Raw genomic sequence first — 12,642 nt, 5'->3', positions numbered from 1 at the left:
TAAAGAAACAGAGGCTTAGAGAGTTAAGTAATGTAAGTAATGGCCAGGCTGGATTTTGAACCAAGAAAGCTTGACTCCAGGTTCATGTTCTTTACCATTACGCAGTCAGGACAGCCTCCAGTACTAATGTCATTGATACCCACGTTTGCTTTTATAGCTTCACATTAGCCAGTGTTTGGACTTTAGCCCCACAAAAAAACACATGCAGACAGATAATTGCTTTAAAAAAAATCCCATGTACAAGTTAATACATGGGCCCTGGACGGTTTGGCTCAGCAGTTAGACCGTCAGCCGGTGGACCAGAGTCCCGGGTTCGATTCTGGTCAAGGGTAGGTACCTCAGTTGCAGTTCATCCCCGGCCCTGGTTGGGGTAGTACAGGAGGCAGCCAGTCGATGTGCCTCTCTCACATCAATGTTTCTCTCTCTCTTCCATTCTCCCTCCTCCCACTCTATCTGAAAATAAATGGAAAAAAGTATCCTCGGGTAAGGATTTAAAAAAAAAGCAAATTAATACGTGGCAAGAATTTTAAAAATAAGAGCCCATTAGCAAATTCAGAGAAATTAAAAACCATATTCTGCTGTGTTTTCCAGGCTTGTTTTGCTTCTTAACACCCCAGGATCAGTGCTAGGAGACTGGCCTGGGAAGTTTAGAGGCCAAAGATGTCCAGGTCGTTTCCAGGTTCCAAGACCCAGTGCTCTGAAGATGGCCACGGGGAGCTGGTCCTGGAGCAAGCTACTGCTCCTAGGGATGGCCTCACCCAGGGTCAGCTGCCTCTTAGCAGAAACACCAACACCAGCTAAGCTGTCCACGCCACTGTGCACACAGGTGCAGGCTCCTAGGCTGCCACTGACGGGGCTTAGGCATAGGCCACTCCAGTGTGTTCAAGGGAGACTGGTAATCGCATCACACAAGCTGTTTGCTGACTGACGGTGGTCATTAGCATGCAAGTCAACCAGATAGAAGTGTCTGTTAGAGATACCAGAAACCAAGTCTGGATGCTTTTTGTTGTGACAGTAAAGTGTATTCTGAAGAAAAATTAGAGCAAAAGATCAGAAAAAAGATATCCCATATTTCATCACCTACAACATTTCCCAAAGTGCTTTCTTTAACAGTAATGGAAGTAGAGCTTCCTGTGGTCAAATAAGTTTGTGAAATACAAGACTAAACAAACTTAAATAGTATTTCCAGGATATAGTATGTTGTTTTCCCAAAGTGTTTATTTGGTTTTGTGTGTGTGTGTGTTGTTTCTGGAGCCTCTTATAAAATTGTTTACAAGGAACACCCTTTGAGAAACCCTAACCTAGTGGCATTTCTCAATATTTACATTTTGGTAAATTTCCTCATGGTCAAGATTTTTTAAAATGGGCAAGGCACAACTACGGTGGTTATTAAACCATAAAATTGTTTGGGGGTGTTTTTTGTTTTTGTTTTTTGTAGCAAAAGTTATGTATTTGTGTCTAACTTTATTTTAAAATATTCTATGCTTATAGAAAAGTTGCAAGAATAGTACAAAGCTTCCATTTCACTGTTTAACAGTTTACCACATCAGCTTTATTCTGGTGCATATATTATTGTTGCTATTACTTTTGTATTTTTAATAGTGAAATCTGAATTTTAAAAATTTTTAATAAACTATGGATTTATTTGTTAAAATTATGTAGAAACTCAAATTAGGCTAGAAGTTGTTTAATTCCCCAAATGCTACCTGTTACATTAGGTAAATCATGCTTGCAAGTGTGTGAAAGGTTACTGTTAAATTGCCAGGGAACATTTGGATAAGCCTGTAGCTTGCAGTCCTTACAGAGAAGAATTTGTCAGAACCAAGGAAGGCTTCATTAGGCCCACACACGGTCCCTAATCAGTCTGGATTCATGAGGTTGTCATTTGATGTTGTGTAGAGAGTGTCACAACCATTTGTAGCGGATTTGCAGTTCTTTTGGGCTGTGTCCTTTGAGGATTGGGCTTGGCTGTTGGCCGAGGTGGGAGCCTTGGTCTGACCCAACTCCTGTCCTTGAGTTCCAGCACTGAAGGGAGCTGACAAGAGGTCCTAGGCTTTTGTGGGACCTCTGTATTTCAAGTGTCCTGTGCTGACTTGTCATGCTTTCAGAACATAACACAGAGGGTTGTTTTTTTTAATGACATCTAGTTTCAACAGTGGTTTTGTTTAACATACTTGGAGCTTCCATAGCAGGGTTTTTTCTGGCCATGAAATCAAAGCTCTCGTCCTCCATCAGATCGCTTAAGTAACCCAATTGGAGCATCAAGTGAGTCGCACAAACACTGTGCCACATTGCAGAGAGACTGGTTGGTGCAAGGGACTGTGGATGTGACTTACATAACCTCTCATGGAGCGTTTCCAAAACCATATAAGGAAGCTGGAAATAATCACCTCTCTCTCGCTATGTCAACATTGAGCTCACAAATGAGGCCAGGGCTCGAGGCCTCAAAGAAAGCACAAGGAACAACACCCCAGCCTTGGGAGGCGAGGGCCCCAAGCATTTGTGTTTGGGCTGGGGGGTGGCGCAGCCCTCACGTGGCCTAGGACTTGTGTTTCAGCTTCAGGCTGGCATCTCCCTCCCCCGCCGAGCCCAGGACTGCACTGTGTAAAGGTGCCCACTCACACGTACGGCAGGTTCATACCTAACTTGAAAAGTGCCTTGTTTGGGGTACAAATGAGAATTTAGGGACTAAAAAAATTGTCTTTAACATTTTATTATTAAGATGTTTAGAGATACTCAAGAGAGAATGATAAGCCAACCCTTACAGACTCACCTCACAGATGCAGCAGTTCCCGAGATTTTGCCACACTTCCTTACTTCCCACTCCCACCTTTTTTGGCTAAAATATCTCATGATGAATCCCAGAGAGCATATCATTTCACCCCTAACATACTTTCTCTAAAGAGGAGACATTTTATAAACGCAATGCCACTATCCCACCTAAGAACATTAACTCAGGGACCAAAATTTTGATGTCTAGTTTTTACAAAGCTCCTGCAACTAGGTAAACTTACAACAGAAGAATCGACGAGGGACGTGCCTAAACTAATTCACTAATAGCTTTAAAAAGGGAGGATGCCCTTGCTCTTGACTCGGAACTGAATTATTTGGATTGGGGGTGGGAGCAGGTGAACAGTTTGCACTGTGGTTCTACAGACTCTAATCTCGGGTATTGAGCTATGCCACTTGCTTCCTGGGCATTTCATCATATCATCAATGACTGATAATTGTAATTTACAGAAATTTTTTTAAACAATATTTTAATTGGAAAAAGCATCTGTCAGCTGTCAGGCTTCCAGCTTCCACTTTTGAGAAGCAGGATGTTGAATGTGAGTAATGACACAACAGGCCTATAAAATGCGGACTAACCCTCGGATGACTCATCCAGTACGATGCAGTATATTTGTCAAGGAGACTGAATCATATATGGGGGAAACCACTTCTCAAGCAGCCAGCTGGTTCTCAGGTCCGCAGGAGCCGGTCCATTTTTATCGGAAGCTTTATAGTAGCAATAATGTTAATACCCAGTCCTTGGGCTCTACAATGTAGAGGAAATGGCACCGCCCGGCAGGTATGTGCTTACTGTTTACATGGACTTTATTTTCTTCTCTTCTGCCTAACCTCTTCACTGTTGGCTTTTAACAGTTTTTAAGGGAGGAAAAAAATCATGCAATTTCTGAAGAACTGAAGCATGTGTGTTTGCGTGTGGTGTGTCCATGTGCAAGGACATAGGTAACCCTGGTCTTTTGGTGGACACAGTTCTTGTCTACTCATCTGCTTTTCTGAAAACAAATTTCTCCTTAGGTATTCGGATAGAAATGGCTTTAACCCCTCCCCTTTGTTAAGCCTTTAATTGAAAAGATGCTGCCTAGGAAACAACTTGCAGAGGTGGTATCCCTTTTTGGGGGACTAGCTTAAAACTTAAAAAAAAAAAAATGAATAAGCAGAGGTGAGCTAAAGGACGTGGTTGAATTGTAACTGTTGTACTAATGATGTTGGATTTTTTTTTCAATGTTGTGCTTTTTCCTACCCTTACAGATGCATGACTTAATGCAAGAAAGCTTTATTCTCCTACTGAGTGACTACGTCTGTTTTTACAAATCATAATTTGTTCATACTGAATTCATGCATTAATTTTTTCTAGGTGGGAGAAGGGGCAGTAGGGTTTGGTATCAACATTTAATTATAGCTTTCACGTGATCTGAAGGTTTGCTCTGCGTAATTGGGAGGCTGTCTCTTGTCTGACCCCCCCCCCCCTTCACTCACTAAATTTAAACAATGCCTGACAAGTTAAGGCTCATATCTTATTTATTTGAGTTTATTAAACATTCCTCTGTGTGTTGACAGTCCATTCAGTGTCTCCTTGTATTTTAAAAAAATACTTTTTGCCTCTTAGTTGTTAGGGACAGAAGCTTTTTTTACACTTTTCTGCTGTCTGTCCAGAATGGCTGGGTCAAAACCTAAAACACAACTGCCCACAATTTTGCCTAAGATTTAGCACTTTTGGAGCAGCTCCATCTGTGATGGTAAATTCTGTTATCACTCGGACAGTATTAAACAGATCTGGGGTTACCAAGCTGGAAATATAGGCAGTCTTTGTTTCTCTTCTCCTTTCTTGTACAGCCCCAAATAATGTCTTGTTTTCCTTGAGGCATCTGTGTTTTAAACTGTCAGTAAATGTATTAAATTTACTTATTTAAATACATTTAGAAATTCAGAGAATGTGGAGAGTCAGTGTGAGGGGAGTCTATTTAGTTCGTTTCTGTTTGTTTTGTAGATTAAGAGGTACACTTTTTTTAGAATGGCCAGTTTGTTTTTAGAGAGAGGACTATCTCCAAATTTCATTAATTTTGCATTCTATAAATGAAAGCCACCTGTTATGCTGTAACGTGCTAATTATGGTAGAGGACAATAATGAGGAAGAACAGTATTTGAAATATGTGGGGGTTTTGCTAAGAATTTTCCTGCCCACATCTGTAGTGCTTATTTTTACATGTGTGTATACATGCATAGTGCATATTTAATAATGGCATTTGGTGGTATTAAAAAATACTTCAGATTCAAAGTCAGAGTCCTTTTTATTCTTTCTCATTAATATTTTTGTAAGCTGTAAAAGAAAAGCTACTGAAAAAAATGTTAGCTTAAACTGAAGCCTGAATTTCATGACCTTATAGTAAATGAGGTTCTCTTGGGAAGCTCTCAGCTCAGGGTTCACTTAGTCCAAAGTTATCAGAAAAATAATGTGACTTGATGTAGACTAAAAGCAGAAGAGCTAATTTGCTCTGATTTTGCTGACATCTTAGTTTCTGTTATATGTTTTTTTTCCTTGAGGCCTACAGAAAATGATTACAGGCAGGTCTATGAAAACATGTCTTTTAAAGTTCTTGATTTATTGGCATTTTCTGTGAAAATGCCTTGCTTTCCTGTGATTTGTATAGGGGAAAATAATTCAGGTCCTTTCCAGATTATTTCAGGGCAACATAGATTTTGTTCAGCTTTGGTTACATCACACACTCAGGGCATATTGATCATGGAGGTTCAGCAATGATAATCACCCCTAGGGCTGGGGCCGCCACTCCTCAGAGGTCCTTTTGCTGTTAAGCACCATGAGCCATCACTCCAGAGTGACCACATAGTTTTTAGCCCCCCCTCCCCCCTTTTGAGGGCAAAGGAATACAGAGCCACAGCCAGTACTAAGGGTCTCATATTATTCAACTTGGAAGGATCAATAGATATTGAGTGAGACGCTGCCTATGTTCAGAGCTATGTGCTGGGTAGTGTTAAATTAAAGAATGCTTATGATCTGGGCCTAGCCCTGTCCTTGTTTTAATTCCTTCTTCAGTGGGGATTTATTGTTATTGGCGATAGATTCCTCCTGGGTTTTCTTTTATTCATAGATTTACTGCAGTCTCTACTGTGGAGCCACTAATTGCTCTGTATAGAAGTGACTTTTAGCTATTCCCTTTTGGTTCTTCAGCATCTAACTCTCCTTGGATGGATATAAAAAAAGAACTGTCCTACTCAAAAATTCATTTGACCCCAGCTGGTGTGGCTCAGTGGTTGAGCATCAACTCATGAACTAAGAGGTCCGCCGGTTCAATTCCCAGTCAGAGCACATGCCCAAGTTGTGGGCCAAATCCCCAGTAGGGGGCATGCGGGAGGCAGCTAATTGATGTTCTCTTTCATTGATGTTTCTATCTCTTTCTCCCTCTCCCTTCCTCTCTCTCTCAAAATCAATTAAAATATTTTAAAAATGTATTTGATAGTTTTGGTGACCACATTTTCTGAGCCAAGTAGAGTGACACCACCTTGGACAAAGGTTTTTTGGTTTTTGTTTTGTTTTTCTTCTTCCTTGAGGGGAGTGGCAGCAGAGTGTTTGAATCCTCAAAGCTTAGAGCCCAGAATATTTTATTATTTTTTAATTTTTGTTTCTTTATTGATTTTTAGAGAGACAGGAAGGGAGAGGGAGAAAGAGATAGAAACATCGATGAGAGAGAACATCAGTTGGCCCCCTCCTGGATGCTCCCCACAACCCCAGCATGTACCCTGACTGGGAACCTAACCGGTGACCCATTGGTGTATGGGTCAACGCTCAACCACTGAACCACACCATCCAGGTGAGTCCAGAATATTTTAGTGAACAGATTAGTAAACATCAAGGATAGTTTTCCCAGTCTTTGTGGTTTGAAGACCCCTCCCCTCTTTAGCATCTATTAAAAGTATATTCTAGTGACTCAAAGCTATAAAGAATTCAGTAAACATTTAATAGAAACAGGTTTATTTAAAATCACTATAGATTATCTATCAACATTTTAAAATACTTAAGTATATTTAGGGAAATCTGTGTAGTGAATCCACACTCTGCTCCTGCTCTGTGGGTGGATGATTTATAGGTGCATGGTTACCGACCCCAGGAGGAGGGCTGGGCCTGTTCATTGCCTGTTGTCCATTGCCCACTCTTCTGCTGTTACACAGTACCCCCACATCCAGGGTTTATGGTCACTCTGTCTACACAGCGAGTGCGATTAGTAGCACTTAGATAAATCTTGTAGCATTATCTGGTAATAATCAACATTCATGTGTAGCTCAGAAAAGCCAGAAACAAGTATAGAATAGCCTCCTTAGAGCATAAGCCCTGATCTTAAGGACATGTAAATGGGGTGGCTGACTCTCTGTTATCAAACCAGCATGGACTTTTATTGGTCTTGAGCATTCTTCCAGGGATAAATTTTCTGACTGCTTGTTTGCATTGATATCTGTGCCCACATTATCTTAGGATACATGTGGGACAGTTATAGAAATCATGCCCATCCCCAGGTGGATTCTTAATCACCAGTGTTTCTTTGTGACTAATGATCACCATAGGGAAAGCAAATGCTTCAGAAGCAGGCTGGCACTTCAGCCCTCTTAGAAAGAGCTTTTGGCTTGCATGACAGTCTACCTTCCTTGCTACACACTCTGAGAGCAGCTCGGGGAGTTAGCCTCATCTTCGTAGAGCTCAGTGTGCAAGGAACCGCAACCAGATACGATTTCTTTCCAGATTTCAACCCAAGAGATGACTTTTCATTTTCAGTGTTAATTTGTACAGTTGTAAAGATTTTCAGATTAGAGGTGTCCGAGCTGGGTTGGGCTTTTTTGTAGTTTTCTTTTAAACACAGGTTCCTTGTACCCATCCAGTGGAAGAGATGGGTTGCTCTGGCCCTGGGGGACCTGCTGTTTGACTGGGCCTCTTGAATTCCATTCAGTGGAGCACAGACAGCATGTGTCATAAGGCTGCTTGGGAAGGGTGAAGAGTAAAATTAGTGTCTGTGGGTGGGCATGTATTCTCATCACATCGCCAAAAAACTGCAATGAGAAAAATCTGGTAGGAACCTGTTCCAAAGAAAAATAAAATGGCCTCTTTCTCTGCTTTGAGACATATTTTTAAAAAACATCATCAAGCCCCCATGATGAAGAAACGGAACTCTTAGAAAACCCTTGTGATTTTGTGTGTGCGTATGTGTGTGTGTGTGTGTGTGTGTTTAAAATAATTTTAAAACTGCGGTTGGAATAGGAGAAATAGAAAGGGACTAATAAAAAATACTTTTTGGCATTCTGTCACCTATATTGTAAACATGATAAGCATTCTGTTAGAATACAATAAAATGGCTAAGGATTAAGGGAATTTTTAGAGCTAACAATTAGGGGGAAGTCTCTTATGCTTAATTTGGCTTCTGTTCTTCTTTGAGATTACTTTGTAAGAAAAGCCATTTTTATCTCAGTAAAACCCATTACAAAGGAAATGTTTGTGTCTTGCATATATGCAGTTTGTCTTGATTTGTAAGGCACAGAGCATTAGTCCACATTTACATCTATGTTTAAAGCACGAGATCTCCCTTTTATAGTGACCTTGAGATCTTGCAAATTTGTTGTTTCTCATGGTGTAGAAGAATATCTCTTAGATTAGGGGAGAAGTGTGTGTGTGTGTGTGGGGGGGGTAATGTTTACTTCTTAAGAACTACAGAAATATTATTTTGCTAAAGCCCAAAATTTATGAATTTGGGATCCTTCTTGAGTATACCCATTTCAAGTAGCCTCCTTTTTGTTTCTCATGTTGTCATTTTTGTGAGCATGGCAAAAAACACACAAAATTTACCATCTTGACCATTTTTGGGTGTTCAGTACATTGTTGGCGTTCCCTCTGCACATTGTACAGCAGCTCTTGAGAACCTTTTCATCTTGCAAAAAAAACTGACTCATTAAACGACACCCCCTACCCCTTAGCCCAGCCCTTCACAAGCACCGTTCTCCTTGCTGTTTCTATGAGTTTGATTACTTGAGATAGCAGAATTTAGGTGTGGAATCATGCAGTATTTGTCTTTTTGTGACTGGCTTATTTCACTTAGCATAATGCACTGAAGGTTCATCCATGTTGTAGCATATGGCCAGATTTTCTTTTTTAAACTGAAAAATACTCGATTGTATGTATTTTCTTTATCCACTTCATCCTTTGATGGATAGTTAGGTTGTTTCTACCTCTTGACTATTGTGAATAATGCTACAGTGCGCATGGATGTGAAATTAATTGCCTTTTGAGATAGGAGTTGACTTCCAATAAATGTCAAAGTTAATTCTCTATATGCAAACACACAAGAAAAAGTGCCATCATATATTAATACCTTGTGTTTATCTAGCCTTTTTGGTTTACACAAGAGCGTCCATATACCAGGTTGCTCACTATAGGGGATGGCTGGACATGTAGCAATGTTCAGTCTGGGATGGCGTATTTATGGTGCCCTCTGGGATCAGGACTGTCCTACAGGTGAGCTCAGCTTTGAGAGGTGGCTGAAGTGTGCTGGGGAGTAAAATGAGCTGTGGGTAGTTCCTCTTGACCAAGCATGAAGACCGGGCTCTTTTTTTCTTTCTTTGATACTAAATGGCAGCCTACGGTGACAGCGAGGCTTCAGGATAGTGTAATTGCATCTATTTGGCCATGCAGACTGCCACCTGGTCAGTAAAGCCCCCCGGTGGGAGAAGTTAGCCATGGCTACATGGTGTCCTGCCTCGGGCAGTGGGCAATGGTCTTTAGCCACCACTGAGTGCATGACCTAAAGCTTCACTGGACTTCCTGGCATGAGCATGTTGGTGATGGGCAGGAAAGCTCAAATTCAGCATCTTAGCCTCCATGGGTCTCTATTATCTGTGCAGACCAAAACTTTGGAAATCAGATGGCTTCTAGTCCTTCCACAAGCCAGTAGACTTAGCTATTTGGGGATAGTTCTAGTGTTCCCTGGAAGCTCTCTTTGAAATCAAGCTAGAATATTGTCCTAGAAATGAAACTATTTTAAGAATATTATGTGAAACTGTGAGCAAACTTAATGGCTAGTTGGCCTACACATTCTCCTTACTGCCTAGCTCTTTTATGGCAGGACAGTCACTTAATGGAAGCACATGTACCGAGTGGATGGCTCTGTTTTGTAATAACTCAGAAGGAAATTGCCCTCATAGGATGAATCCTGTTCTTCTCTGTAGTCAAGCACTAGTCCAGAATCCACTGCTGCCTGATTATCCTGTGAGCCAGAGCTTGCCTTGTTCCTGCCCTTCTGATTGCTCACCATAAAAGAACAGAACAGTTGCCTCAGTGACACTTATTTGGAATTCCTAACCAATAGCGTTGATACTGGTCCCATTGCTGTAACTTAGTGTCTTCCTTTCAGTTTGACTGCTTGCTTGCTTGCTTGCCCAGGTGTAAAGACTTCTCAATCTTATTAGTAGAGATCATCAGGTTGGCTCTTTTTAGAGCTATTCAAGACCCAGTGGTATCAGATTCCAGGGCCCCCATAATGAAGCCTAAATCAGAAGTTTAAGAATTCTTCCTTGCTTGCCCTTTCTCCCCCACCCCTCACCCAGGTAGGAAATCTCTTGGTCGGAGCGGAATAGAACGGGCCATTCCCACTGGAGGGGGGAAGAGGCTTCTGTTAAGGAGACTCTCAGTGGGAAGAGAACTGTGATTTGAGGAATTGATTAGACTCTCCTGCTACCCACCAGTTTGTTTTTCCTGTGGGGAAAATACATTCCCGTTTCAAACAACTGATTTACAAGAAAACTTTTGGACCCAAATTCATTTGTGTCATTAAAGCATCCCAGACCAAACATAAAACTCAGAATGCACAGGGTTGCTTTATCAAAGGTCTACAAGTAAATGTCTCTCCTCATTTTTGAGTTAAGCAAATGCTTCATTACCTTTTGCTACTGGAGGAGCTGTCTCGAGTCAGTCGATACAGCATATACATGAACTATTTGGGAGAAAAGAGGCAGACCCCTCTTCCCTTCTTTGCCTGTGTTTGTCCCTTAAGTATGTCTTGGGGATTTTCTTTTATGTGGCTGGAGACAATCTCACATTTGTGATGTGTAAAACCAGTCAGATAGCAAAGTTGTACCTATTTTACTCAAAGAATCTTATTAAACTTATTAAAACTCAATTTTCAGCATTCTCTTGTTTTCTTTCAAAACACTTTGATAGACTAGTGTCACCCCTGGGAACTATATAATTGCGTAATAACACTTGCACTGAGAGAACATATCTGTTAGTTTGTCGTGGTTTCAGGTCTTTGTGGTTTCGGGGTTTTTTTCGATTCAAAAGATATTTTCGGTTGCCATTTTACTGCTGAAAGTTTTCTAATCTGCTTTTGTAGAATATTTGTGTGGGTTAGGTTTGCTGAGCTCTCTGGCACAGCAAAATGACTTTACAGGCTTGTGTGTAGAACACAATTTTAAAAAGGGATCTAAAAGGTCAATTAGCCCCTACCCCTCACTTTACATATGAAGAAACTGATGCTGAGTAGCAGAGTCTGGGGTGCCTCCACTGGGTGTGAGAAGATGTGTGTAGAGGTTGTCTGCTGATTTACACTCGCCTTACACTGATGACCCAAAAGTGAGGGTTGCCTCTGTCTGCAGGGAAGTTTGCCATGCTGAGCAGGACCCACCAGCCCTCCCCCTCCCCCTTTTGTCACATGGCTGTGTCATTAATGATACCTCTTCATTTCTCCTTATGATTTCTTTGACAGTGGGTTGCCTGTCCCTTAGATTTTAAGGGACTAATGAGAGTAACTTGTCTTATATTCTCTAGATCACATACATAGCTCGGTTATCGGGACATTTGCCACAATGCAGGACCCCTTTAAAACGAAGTGCCAGGGAAGAGGGTGGTTTACAGAGAGTAGAGCTTAATCCTTTTTCTATTTCAATGCCAGTGACCTTGAACAAGTTCCTCCTCCAGAGTGGGTTTTAACTTTCTCATCTAAGTGAGAGGTCTTGGGTAGATGATTTCTGAGATTCTTTCTAGCTTAAAAAGTGTGTATCTAACTTGTTTGGGTGGCTCTTCCCTAGTCCTAATTGAAGACCTAAAGTCCACCTGTAGGCCACCTCTGTTCTGGTCCCTACCTGGTATAAATGAAGAGATCCAGAATCCTTCAAGGAGAGCAGATGCCTTGCCTGTGCGTTGTTTCTTTGTGTTAAGTTTTTCATCTCTGATGAGGGAGGTGGCAGAATCCTAGAAGAAAGGGAACTAAACTGGTAATTCTTGCCATTCACATCTGTTGGAATACAGGCAGGGAGGCTCTTAAAATCCAGTCAGCCTATTTATTGCTAGCAAAACATGCTAACTTTCCCCCTTTGGGCTAAATGATCACCTCCTTTTGTTTGAGAACAGGTCTTATTAAGTAAGGACTGGCTTGTAAAGGATTTTGTAGGTTTAGAATTTGGTATTAAGTAGTTTGGTAAAGTAATTTCCTGCCCCTTTTGACCATGGTTTGCTATGGGGATTGGGAAGGATAGCATGTGGCAGGGGAAGAATGGGAGAGGTGTCCTGGATCCTGTGAGGAGAAATAACTGGACTTTTCAGTACCATATCAGCATCTTCTAGTTACTGTTGATCTTCGTTTAGAATGTCGCACTGTAAATTTTCTTTTTCTCCTTGTGAAAGTCTTCAGTTTTTTCAACAAACATTTTGCTGAAAGAGGTATACAGTCAACACTCACCAGCTCCTGTCTGCTACTAGCATTTTGCTATTATTGCTTTATCTATAGGTGCCTATCCCTCTCTCTGTCCCTCTCTCTACCCAAGATGCCTGTTACCTTCTTGTGCATTTCAAAGTAAGTTACA

General features: G+C 41.2%; 1 protein-coding gene across 2 annotated transcripts in view; it reads left to right on the top strand.

Annotated features, from left to right (window-relative positions):
• Nucleotides 1-12,642, top strand: part of SPRED2 (sprouty related EVH1 domain containing 2) — a 112,434-nt gene that overhangs the window by 57,728 nt on the left and 42,064 nt on the right. Inside the window, exon 1 of one of the 2 annotated variants that reach the window (XM_036263290.1) lies at nucleotides 3,511-3,571. The exons of the other annotated variant lie outside the window; for it this stretch is intronic. Within the exon in view, the coding sequence (XP_036119183.1) occupies nucleotides 3,555-3,571 (17 nt within the window). The 5' untranslated portion in view covers nucleotides 3,511-3,554. Of the gene's footprint in view, nucleotides 1-3,510; nucleotides 3,572-12,642 lie in introns of those variants that run through there. 2 annotated transcript variants of the gene reach the window in all.

The sequence above is a fragment of the Molossus molossus genome, unplaced genomic scaffold, assembly GCF_014108415.1.
Source record: "Molossus molossus isolate mMolMol1 unplaced genomic scaffold, mMolMol1.p scaffold_m16_p_15, whole genome shotgun sequence".
NCBI lineage: Eukaryota > Metazoa > Chordata > Mammalia > Chiroptera > Molossidae > Molossus > Molossus molossus.
This window is presented reverse-complemented; position numbering and strand designations above follow the sequence as displayed.